We start from the raw sequence: 11,885 nt of genomic DNA, 5'->3' as shown, positions 1-11,885 counted from the left end.
GGATGTTTACAAGAGTTCATGTTGTAATGTTTTAGTATGTAGAACAGAGAACAACATTTTAATCACTTAAATATGGGGTTCAACTGAAAACCAAGCAGCACAGGACGTTTCATTACAAACCAGCTCCGACCCTCAGGATTCATTCTGTACGTTGTGAACAAAGCAAAGGAACAAATACACAACTCCTGTCTCCTCCTCCTTCTCTTTGTGCCTGTGAATTGTAGGTTCCATTTGCCTCAACACTTATTAACAGAGCAGAGTGGAGCAGACACAGCTAGCGGTGACAGGTTAAAAGCAGACAGCGCTTTGTTTCATGCATCCGAAGCCCAAAGAGCTGCATGCTCTGCGTCTAATTAAACCTCCATGTTGTTCATTACATTGTCTTGATTCACTGCACAAAAGTTCAGCGTGAAGCACAACAGCTGCAAAATATTACACAAATGTGTTCACAGCAGGTACGCAGAAACCCGTCCTGCATTATTCCCTATTATTTTGCCAGACATGGAAAACTGCATTATTCACTGAGTTTTCCAGGACACGGAGCTAAAACTGTCAGCGGTGTTTTATTGGGTGCGTCTTCGCAGAAACTTTCCCCAGGGAACGGGATGTTTTCAGGAGTCTGTCCTGTAACTGTTTCATCAGCGGAGCCAGGATCCATAATAAAGCTACAGCTACATGATCCAGACTCACACACTCTCTGCTAATGGCTTCGAGCATCTTCCTCAAACCAGCAGAAGGTCACACCCTGTCTGTATTAACGGGTTCTGAAGGGTTCTGGTGCCGGCTCAGACCGTTCGCGTGCTCCTACCAGTCAGTGTGAACCGCCACGTTGCTCACAGCGCAGTAGCCCGGATCCTGGTCGTCACCACACAGGTCCACAGTGAGGGAGGCCGCCTGTGGAGGACACACACACACACACACACACACACACACACACACACACACACACACACACACACACACACACACACACACACACACACACACACACAATAAGTCTGAATCATGGCTGGGGGTGGAGTTAAACCACATTCTGTGACTGTCGCAGCGTCTCCATCGTCTCCTCCGCCTCCACATCTTGTTTTCAGCAGGGCTCCCTGCCTAAATGGGACTTTATTGTGTTAGGACGTGCATGTCAGACTACATATCTTCTCATGCACCGCAGCATTAACTCCGACTCCAGGGTTCTGGTTCCACCCATTCATTTCTCAGTGACTATTTGTATAACTATGTCCTCCTATTCAATAGTTGCTGTGAGACTCGTCTACCACAAGGCATTCAGGCCAATTATTTTTCATCAATCCATCACAGGAGTTGATGGGAGAGTGGCATAAAACTACATTGCAGCAAACATTTCCCATTTCCTGTTAATGGCACTAAAGCTTTTGCCCAGATGTGGCCTATTCTCTCCGCTCTGTGCCGTGAGGGGGAACGACCCTAATATGAAAGGAAAGAAATGGGCTGGCGAGGAAACTGTCCAGAAAAGTGTGTGAACGTGTTGAAAAAGCAGGGCGATGGAGCCCCGCGTCTCCTGGACCTTAAGTAAACACGGACCACACGGGCCCGAAGCCGCCTGACACCACGCGTGGAGGGGCCGTGACCCCCCCCACCCCCAACAGCACACGTTCCCTCCAGAACGAGGAGACGCACGCGGAACCGAATCCGAGCAGAACCTTCTCTGAACCATGAAGACGTCAGAACCGCATCGGCGTGTGTTAATGGAAGGCGGTGCCGCGCTGGGCTGGAGGCGTGCGTGTGGAGAACCCCTGGAGAACGGGACCAGATGAGGAGCCTTTGTGTCCCGCTGCCGTGACGGACGTGTGATGAAAGCGCCGTTGTCCTCATGATGCAGATGACGGCGGGAGCGGGTCTGTTGTGGTGCAGCCGAGCAGCTTTAAGGGTGAAATAATCAGACGCCCGGCGAGTCGCTGCCAGAGTCCACGTTTGGGACCTTTACACAAGGTCGCTGTTGTTGCTTGAGTTCAAGGCCTCATTTGGAACAAACCAATTGATCTGTTGCCTGGATGTTTCTAGCTGAGATCAGACGCTGTCCCACAGTCACACTAATTGTTATTAACTCTCCTGCACATGAGAGTGATTTAAGCGATGTTGCGTTATTTTCTCTTTGTCGTTCACCTCGTCGCTTTAGCCGACGTCAGACCGTCATATTCTCATTTTCCTCCTGAACATCTGCTCCTCGTTTCTCTTCTGTCTCTTTAATCCCTTTATTCTGCGGGTGAATGAGACGCAGCCACACTATCTGCTCGCGTGGGGACACTGACTGTGATGGTGCTGGTGGTTCGCGGTGCAGGTACGACGCGTTGCTGAATCTGACCTGAATAGAAGCTGATTAAAATGCGATGTCTTCACTTAAAGACAGAAATAGCTGAACAAACAAGAAATATTCAAATGAGAAATGAGATTCTTCAAGGTGCCGTTGGTGGCCGACTCAATGAAGTACCGCAGCCACAGCTAATAACGGCAAGTGTTTGTTCTACTGGCTGCGTACTGGCAAACAGAACCGGGTTTGGACCGGCTCCATTGTCCTGTGAGACTCACTGGATTGAGACTAATAGCTCTGCATTCATTGGATTTCACAATTAGGCTGATTGAGGTGGCGATGGCGGTAATTACAACTGTAACCGTATCTGTGAGCTCTCACTGGCTGTGACTGCTTGGAGCCTTCGCCTTGAAGCACGTCTGTGGTTTCCATCTGCTTTTGACATTGGCTCCGGGTTCGTGCGCAGGAACCGAGAGCAGACCTCAGGCCTGACCACCAGAATGACCCGCAGCACCTTTTGCAGACATAGTGGGGTTGGTTTTACACCGCCCCAGGGAGTTGGCACTTCAGCCACGACACCCTCACGATTCTCTCTCATTCCTCAAAGATCGAACGTGGCCACCTCCGCGTCGTCACCGGCGCCGTGTTCGGCCCGAGTCGTGCGCGTCCTCCATCTTGACGCGTCACCCTGCACCATCTCAAACTGACAATTTAACGATTTTACCAGCTTCCTGTGGAACTCCCAGTGCACGGTGGGAAATGACAGATTCAAAATCCAGCAGGGGAGCTCCAGTGTAACAGGTCTGACAGCGCCTGCTTGGACCGCTTCCCTTATTCCTTTGCCACAGCATTGCTGGCAGGGAGAAGCCTCTCATTCAGAGACTGCAGGGCCATTTTAGATCCTTGTATTCTAAATTTCAACGAGCAGTAAAATATAATTAGAAACCCTGAAAACCATAAGCTGAGCTACCAGTTGTTTGGAGGAGTTTAATTATCATCTTTTGGTGCAAAATGAACCTGCGGCCAAGTTCGGGTGCAACTTTCTGCAGTAAAAGCCCAAATGCTGTTCAGCACACGTCCATAAAGACGTGGTGCTTCTCAGACTCACTAATGTTTTTCTGCATGAGGCAGTAAAGCGATTATGCCACTCAAAAACTATGTGCTCAGAATGGTAGGATATGGTCACTGGTGGTTTGCAGTACAATGAAAATAGATGTTCTCACCATCCCAGCTCTCCGGGCGATGACTGTGTGGAACTGCCCGTCTGACACTTTAATCATTGTCATCAGTTTGTAAGTTCCGCTTCCCAAGTTGAAAGAGAAGCGCATCCGTCCCTCGAAGATCTCCAGAGCCAAGAACTCCGCCTTGTCCCCGGTCTGGTTGTCGTGGTTGTACATAAGCAGTGCGTTGCTCTGCAGGGTAGCGAACTTGATGTATATGTAGTTGTTGTTGGGATCCAGAGAAGGAAACTCCATGTAGGAGAGCTCCTCAAAGCCGTAGCTGTTCAGCTCGCAGTGTTTCCCGAAAACCCCTTGGGACAGACACAGAATCAGAAGAGGAATGAGAGGCCGAGCCAGCGAGTGACTCACGGTGCAGCTGCGATAAAAATACCCAGTCATACTGTACGCTGTGCGTTTAGCAGTGACAGCAGATATCTGCGCTCCCAGATAATAACGTTACATCCCAGATTGGAGACTCGTTAATGACAATGGCAATACAACGGAGGAGAGATGGAGACACAAAATGCTGTGACAGTGTCCACATTTGTTTAAGAAATCATGGATTAGCTATGGAACAAATTCATTTTCTTCTGGGACCCTGCACATCTCAAATTGTCCACCTTGCTTTTCAATTCACTTGCTAATGCCCCAACTTTCCTACAGTTACTTACCGAATGGACAATGACAGTAATATCCATCCACTCGATTCTGACAGGAGCCGCCATTAAAACAAGGGTTACAGTCACAATGATTGATGATGGAATCGCACGTTTTTCCTAAGTTCACAGAACAACACAAATTAAAATGAATGAGGTGGCGGACGACACAGGAAAACCCAGAGGAGAACACAAGTCATGCAGGCCTTTCATCACCTCGCAGCTGAGAAACGCACCACAAAGAAACAATCACTCAACCTTCTCGTGAGTCTCATTGGTGGTCAAACAACCACAAGTGATAAACCTGGAACGCAAATATTCACCTGTTTTAGAGCAGTGTCAGTTATCTGAAACGCTCCTTCACTTAAATGCTGCAGTTTTAGATCAGACAAGATCATTTGTCAAGCGATGACATCATTCATACAAAACATCTTGAAATTTTCATTGGAAGAAAGAAATGATCTCATGCAATTGGTAGATTATTCTCACTAAGTAATCAGATTCAAACTCCAAGGAAAGTAGAGCAGAGTTTCTTTGTAGTGCAGACAAACACTGTACATGTGTATGTACACAAACACATGAATCGAACATCGCACTGATAACATAAATAACACGATGGTGCAAGACAACTGATGCTTCAACAATGGTTCAATAAAAAAGACTGACAATGAATCCCTGCAAATATGTTTAAGGCTGTAAATCCTGAGACAAGTTTTCTAATGGAGACAGATTCCGCTGCCAGAAAACCCAGCAGGGAAAACAGGAAGTTGGGAGTTCACAGTAAGGGCACGACAACTACTGTAAGTCAATAGGTGCATTTCTTCAGGAGGCTCATTTATCTTGATGAAACCCAAAGATGTGTGGCCATTTTTTATCGTCATAATAAAAAGGGACATTAATGACTTGACTCCAGGCAAATTGCCGGCTATGGCCTTTTAAAATGCCTTTCACATGCTGCAGTCAGCAGCTGGACATCACACAGGACTCAAATGACTGTAAGTAGCCCCCCCCCCCCCCCCCCCCCTTATCAGGGGCTAATAATGTAGTGTATTCATTACATTTCCAAACTAAAAGGACTGATTGGATCTTTTATAAAGCTACTCATTTGTCATACAACTCAAAACAGAACCAAATGAGAAATCCTTGATTAAAACAATCCTTCTGTATACAAGTGGATTAGAAACGTGTCTGTGTGTGGTCAGAGCCGCTTGCACACGAGGCACACGGCGTAATGTGATCCCGGTGAACTGTGCGTGGAGTCTACACGCATGTCTTGACTGGGGTCAGCCTCGCATCATCCTTTTTATTAAAGCAAACAGAGCAGGCTGATACGCATTACAGCTAATACCCCACCACTGGAAAGCCAGAATCGGAGCTACTTTGGTCAGCGATGCTTGTGTGCTGTGGCTACAGCACCTCTTCAGAAGCAAATGTTTACCATGGACCCAAAACCATGTGTCTGAGAACATGTACCGTGCGAGTGTCAATGCATGCGACCCCACAGTTTGTCCACATCTAACATGAGCGACTTTGAAACGCGCGGTACCTGCGAAGCCGGACTTGCAGAGACAGTTGAAGCCGCCGGGGAAGTTCTGGCACAGCGCCCCGTTCTTGCAGGGATTTGAAAGGCATTCGTTGACGTCTCTCTCGCAGGCCATGCCGGTGAAACCTTCGGGACAGGTGCAGGAGAAGCCCCCCACCAGGTTGTGGCAAGTGCCTCCGTTGTGGCAGGGCGACGGCTGGCACTCGTCGATGTCCGTCTCACACAGGGCTCCTGTGTAGCCGGGTCTGCAGCTGCAGGCGTAGGGCTGCAGGGGGTGGTTGGAAACCAGGATCACGGGGAAACTTTCCTCTGTTTTCATGTCGGGGCCGACACTGAGACGCCTCTTGCAGCTGCCTCCATTCTGGCACGGGTTATGCGTGCAAGGATCATGGTCCACCGCATCTATTTGCACCCCACTCTGCCTATGTAAAATGTCTTTGATACTCTGGAAGAATGTGGCCACGCCGCTGGGGTTGACATATTGTCCGTGGCCCCGTTTCACAGCTGCCATTAGGAAAGTCTGATTGTTGAGCTCGAAGGCTCCATAGAGCAACACCCCTGTGCCCAGTCCGGCCAGCTGGGAGTTGGCAATCCGTAAGAAACTGAGGTAGTGGTTGGTGAGGAAGTCTCTGACTCCTTGGGAGTTGAGTCGGATGAGGATGCTGTTGTCCACCGTGGCATTGGTGAAACCCATGAAGAGGACTCGAGCCGTGTTGCTGACCGGACCATGGACGCCATCGCTGCTACGGATTGTCAGTTCAAATGTTCCATCCGTTGAGCGGGACTTGGAGCTGAGGCTGCAGGTTCCAGGTGGGATACTAAATAGACCGGAGGATGGAGGAATGAGAGAGCAGTGGAACCTGTCCTCAACGTCTGGGTCTTGGGGCTTGACGTCTCCCAAAGAACCTCCAGGAAACATGTTTCCAAAGTAGTGGACGTAGATTTCCATGGACCTTGGCTCCGATGGGTTGTCATTCTGATCGTTTATTTTGACATGGATTGTTCCCGTAGACGACATTTGAGGCACGCCAGAATCCTTAATCACAACAGAGAGGTAGAAGTCGCTGATCTGCTCTCTGTCAATCTCCCGGCTGGTGGTTAACACTCCAGCTGGACTAACACTGAAGTAGCTGTTGGCTGATCCAGAGCTGAGGAGGCTGTAGAGGAAAGGGCCTTGGTTGGGTGGTAGATCTGGGTCAGAGGCCGTCAGGGTTGTAACTGCAGAGCCGGCTCTCTGGTTCTCCATTACCTCAGCATAGGCAGTTGTCAGAGTTGGACCGTTATCATTGATATCTTCCAGATTCACAATCACAGTGCTGCTTCCGGTGGCAGGGGGTGTGCCAGTATCCACGGCAACAATCCTCAGAGTGTACACAGGAGTCGTTTCTCTGTCCAGCTCCGCAGCCACCGACACTTGACCAGTTTTTGAGTTGATACTGAAAACATTTTTGTCAAACTCCGGAGCAATGGAGTAAGAAAACCTGCTCCAGCTCGGCACAGAGTCCGAGTCCTCCGCACTCACGAAGGTAACGAGACCACCCACGGCGAGGCCTTCACTGACCTGCACGTCATACAGTTCCTGGGTGAAAACAGGAGGATCGTTGGCGTCGATGATCGTAATGTTCACAAACACTTCGTCGATGTCTGCCCCGCGGATGCTTCCTGCGTTCTTGGCCAGCACCTTCAGTGATATCTTCTCCTCTTTCTCACGGTCCAGATTACCAGTGACATAAATCTGGCCAGTTTTCCTATTGATGCCAAAGCCTTTGTCTCTGCTCTTCCCAAAGATGAGGTAGTAAACCACTCCATCATCTCCTTGGTCTCGATCACTGGCGAACACTTCCCCAACCACTGTGCCTTTTGGAGCAGCTTCAGAGATTTCAAAGTAGTACTGTTTGGAGACAAAGCGCGGCACGTATTCATTGGCTCCCTTGAGCTGAATGTTGACATTGGCGAAACTGCAGCGCTCCTCGTCTGGGACATTGAAAGCCTTTACTGTTAAATGGTAGACCTGCTTAGCCTCATAATCCAAGAAGCCCTGGGTGGTGATGGTGCCCGTGTTCGGGTCAATAACAAAGAGATCACTGTCTGACGACTGTATCACATAAGCCATGACGGCGTTGGCTCCAGAATCTGGGTCTGTTGCATTCAGTTTGACCACCGTGGTGCCGCTTGGAACGTTCTCCTGCACAACCGGGAAGTATTCCTCAGGATCAAACACAGGAGGGTTGTCATTCACATCAGTCACGTGAACTGTGACAGAAACAGAGCCTGTTTTTGAAATCCAGCCGCCATCTGTAGCTGAAACCTTCAGCTCATGTTGCTGCTTCTCCTCATAGTCCAGAGGGCGAGCGAGGGATAAGACTCCAGTTTTACTGTTGAGCGCAAACAGGCCCTTGTCATTACCTGCGTTGATATTATAGGTGATGAGGCCGTTGGTGTCTTTGTCTTTGTCTCGGGCAGACAGGGTCCTTATCGCTGTTCCCACAGCGAGGCTTTCAGGTACAGTAGCTGAGATTTGGCTTTGTGAGAACTCGGGCGTGTGGTGGTTTTCCTCCGTGACCGCAATCCGCACCGAAGCAGGCGCCGACAACGGAGGATTTCCTTTATCGCTTGCTGTGATATCAATATAGAAAATCTTATTCATGTCAGATGTGAGTGAGGAGGCAACAGTGATCCATCCACTTGTTTTATCTAGCTTGAATTTAGTAGAGCTGTTTCCGCCTGTTATCAAATACTCCACCTCAGAATTAAGGCCAAAGTCTTTTTTGTCGTGAGCTACAACCCTAATAAGTTTAGTGCCAACCTTGACACTTTTAGTGACAGGAGTAAAATAGTTGAGAGATTCAAACTCGGGAGGATTATCATTGCTATCGACAATATTTACTATTACGGTGGTCTCACTCATCAGAGGCTTGACTGCCCGGTCGGAGGCCGTGACAATGAAGCTGTGGCGGTTTATATTTATACTGCTGGCACCTGTTGAGTTCTGATAGTTTAACTGCTGCTTCACAAATATCTCCCCAGAGCTGGCATTAATCCTGAAATAGTCCGACTGTGAGCGAATGAAATAGAAGATCTTCCCGTTGAAGCCCTCGTCGGGGTCTGTGGCAGACACCTGTGTGACCAGCGAGCCCACCTCCGTCAGCTCGGGGTGGTCCAGGTAGTAGGACGGCCGACTGAACCTGGGCGCGTTGTCGTTGACGTCCGTGATGAACACAGTGACGTCTGTGCTCACGGTCCAGCCCGAGTCGTGAGCCGACACCTTGACTATGTAATGGTCAGTGTCTTCTCTATTGAGAGGCCTACTGATCGTTATGTCTCCTGTGTTTGGATTGATGTTGAAAGGGAGGCTGGTGTCTGTGATGGAATATCGGCTAACGGCGTTTGATCCAGCGTCCTCGTCTGTGGTGGTGACTCTGGTGACGGTGAAGCCCACTGGGGCATTTTCAGCCACCGTGGCACTAAAGATCTTTGAGAATCTGGGGGCGTTATCATTGACGTCCAATACGCTGATTAGCACTTTAACCACTGTGCTCTTCTGTGGCGACCCACGGTCGGTGGCTTTGACTCTCAAAGCGTACTGAGCCACCTTCTCCCGGTCCAGTGGCCTGGTGGTCCGGATTTCTCCCGTCGCTCGGTTGAGGTTGAAGCTGTTCTCCTTATTGCCGTCAATGAAGGCGTACTCCAGCTGTCCATTGGGCCCGCTGTCTAGATCCACAGCAGACACCACCAGCACCCGCTGGGGTGAAAGGTTCTCCAGTATCTCAGCCTGGAAGGGATCCTTGTCGAACACTGGGTGATTGTCATTGACATCCAGCACAGAGATTTCCACTTTTTCATAAGAAGAATAAGGTGGGAAGCCCTGATCTCTGGCCTCAACCCACAGAACGTACTTCTGAATGTGTTCATAATCCAGCGGGTGTCTGATCGACAGCTCGCCCGATAACTGGTCAATGTGAAAGGCGTTGTCCAGGTTTCCACTGGCGATGTAATAGGACAGAGGCCCACCTCTCATGGAGGACCCAGACACAGTGGTAACTATGTGATTGGTGGGCTGGCTCTCAGGGAACGTGAACGCGTTCTCCTTCAGCTTGATGATGGGGAAGTTCCCTCCGGTCACAAAGCGGACAGTCACAGTGGTCACGTCCGTTTTGGGGTTGGCGCCGCCGTCCTTCACGCGAACGGTCAGAGTAACTTCTGAGCTGCCAGTCAGTTTCTCATTGGCAGTGATGGCGCCTCTGACCGGGTCGATCTTGAACTTCTCAGAGTTTCGGCCCATTAGAGAATACTGGAGCTGAGCGTTGGACCCCGAGTCCTCATCAGTGACAGTCACAGCAAAGACCAGGGACCCTGAAGATGAGACGAGACTGAATTAGCACCAAAGACCCCTCTGTGATGCTACATGCACATGATGATGTAGACAAATGCAAAAGCCCAATTACATTACAATTATGCATTAATTGATGGTTATTCCACCCATCCACTTTGATCTGGGTCACGGCTGATAGTAATCAATATATCATGTGTCTGTGCCAGTTTCTTTTAGCCAAAACCTCGTTTAGAGCCGAAGTAAAACAGATCAAACAAGCAGAAGATAAACGCATTCGGACCTTAACAGACTGCTTACCTGCTCCAGTGGAGGCGGGGATGTGGGTGACGTACGGGTGGTGGTGGAAGCGCGGCGGGTTATCGTTGATGTCGGCCACCGTCACGGACACGGTGGCCGAGCTGGACAGGCCGTCGGGCTGCCCTCCGTCCGTCGCCACTACCAGCAGCTGGTAGCTGGCTCTGTCCTCCCGGTCCAACAGGGAGCTGGTGATAATCTGTCCCGTCGCTGGGTTGATGGAGAACTGGCCGCGTCCCCCGCTCAGGCTGTAGCTGTGGAGCACAAACAGAAGGATGCTGCGTTAAAATCCTCCCCTCGCGTCCACCGCAGTGAAGTCATGCGCTCCTTGAGCAGTGGCACAGTGTGACCTACAGAGGGCACTGTTTCCACCATCACAAAGGCAAAAGCGTGTCGAAAGTGTTGAATAATGGTCACCATACTGCACTGGCATGACATCAAATCAGTGAGTTAACTCACTTAGGCATCCTGCTTCATATTCTGTCAAAGGCACCCACTGTTTTCTGCCTCACTGCTCACAGAGGCGCTGTGGTTCCGGCTGCAGCTGGAGAGCAGCCGTGCTTGTTTCCATTCACTTTATGTAAAACAACTGACCTTTCTCAAAAGTAAAGAAAGTCTAATATGAGAGATTAAAAATGTTTTTTTATACATAACGTAACTCATCAGGTCTGATGGACACTTTTAAGCTACTATCGTGTTTCACTCTGCTTCTACTCTCCATCAGCTCCCAGACATGAATGGGAACTGACACATAGATGTACACGGCAGTGAATATTTTCAAATGGCTCCTTGAAAACGCGTTCCCATCGAGCGATGTGATGACAAACCACCGAGGAACGTGTGAAAGCAGAGAGGAGGTGAAGCCTGTTCGGACATCGTCATTAACATAAAGTGTCCACAGACGCTCGTGGCGTCAACACAGTCCAGAGACAGTTCCAGGCTTCCATTTGATCAGCTGTGAGAATGTGTACTAATACCTGTAGGAAACCGGTTCTGGTCTCCATTAAGGGCCCCTGGAACCCCTGATGGGCACAACTCGTTCTGTCATAGACGATTAACATCCTCATTACCATGTTTTGGGAAAGTGGAGCACACCGCGGTGCCCCCCAGTGTGTCTCCAGTGCGGCACTGGGAGGAGAGGAGGGGTCCGACTCCAGTCAGAGTGCGACATGAGAGAGGCCGACCAGTAGCGCTTACACGCTTCCCCGCGGAGTGTGAAAAAGCTGCTGTCCAGCTTCGGGAGCGCAGCCTAAACAATGACTTTGGGTGTTGATTAAAACTCTTCACTCGCTGCCTAAATTCCTGTCAACAATTGCAACATCGGCCTGGAATTTCACAGAGCTGGTGATGAGGCACAATAAGGCCACAACCTGGTTGTGTATGTCCTGGAAGAACACTTTCACACCAGGGAATCACAGCAAAGCAAAAGTGACCTGATTACTACACAGAGTGACACAAATCTCTTCTGAATTGTAATAGAAAAAAGCTCACTGGTAACAATGCACACACACACGAAATGATTTCATTCCTGCATGAAGCTGTCATAGAAAGAGCGATT

General features: G+C 49.6%; 1 protein-coding gene across 2 annotated transcripts in view; it reads right to left on the bottom strand.

Annotated features, from left to right (window-relative positions):
• fat4 (FAT atypical cadherin 4) overlaps positions 1-11,885 on the bottom strand; it is a 74,581-nt gene that overhangs the window by 7,899 nt on the left and 54,797 nt on the right. Inside the window, exons 8-12 of one of the 2 annotated variants that reach the window (XM_029164903.3) lie at positions 10,331-10,581; positions 5,704-10,053; positions 4,173-4,277; positions 3,505-3,812; positions 809-894 (exon numbers count right to left, since the gene is read on the bottom strand). In XM_029164903.3, the coding sequence (XP_029020736.1) occupies positions 809-894; positions 3,505-3,812; positions 4,173-4,277; positions 5,704-10,053; positions 10,331-10,581 (5,100 nt within the window). The remainder of the gene's footprint in view (positions 1-808; positions 895-3,504; positions 3,813-4,172; positions 4,278-5,703; positions 10,054-10,330; positions 10,582-11,885) is intronic. The other variant, XM_029164904.3, reaches the window with a different exon arrangement.

Source organism: Betta splendens, chromosome 10, assembly GCF_900634795.4.
Source record: "Betta splendens chromosome 10, fBetSpl5.4, whole genome shotgun sequence".
NCBI lineage: Eukaryota > Metazoa > Chordata > Actinopteri > Anabantiformes > Osphronemidae > Betta > Betta splendens.
Note: the sequence above shows the minus strand (reverse complement) of the source record. Positions and strands in the feature narration are given on the sequence as shown.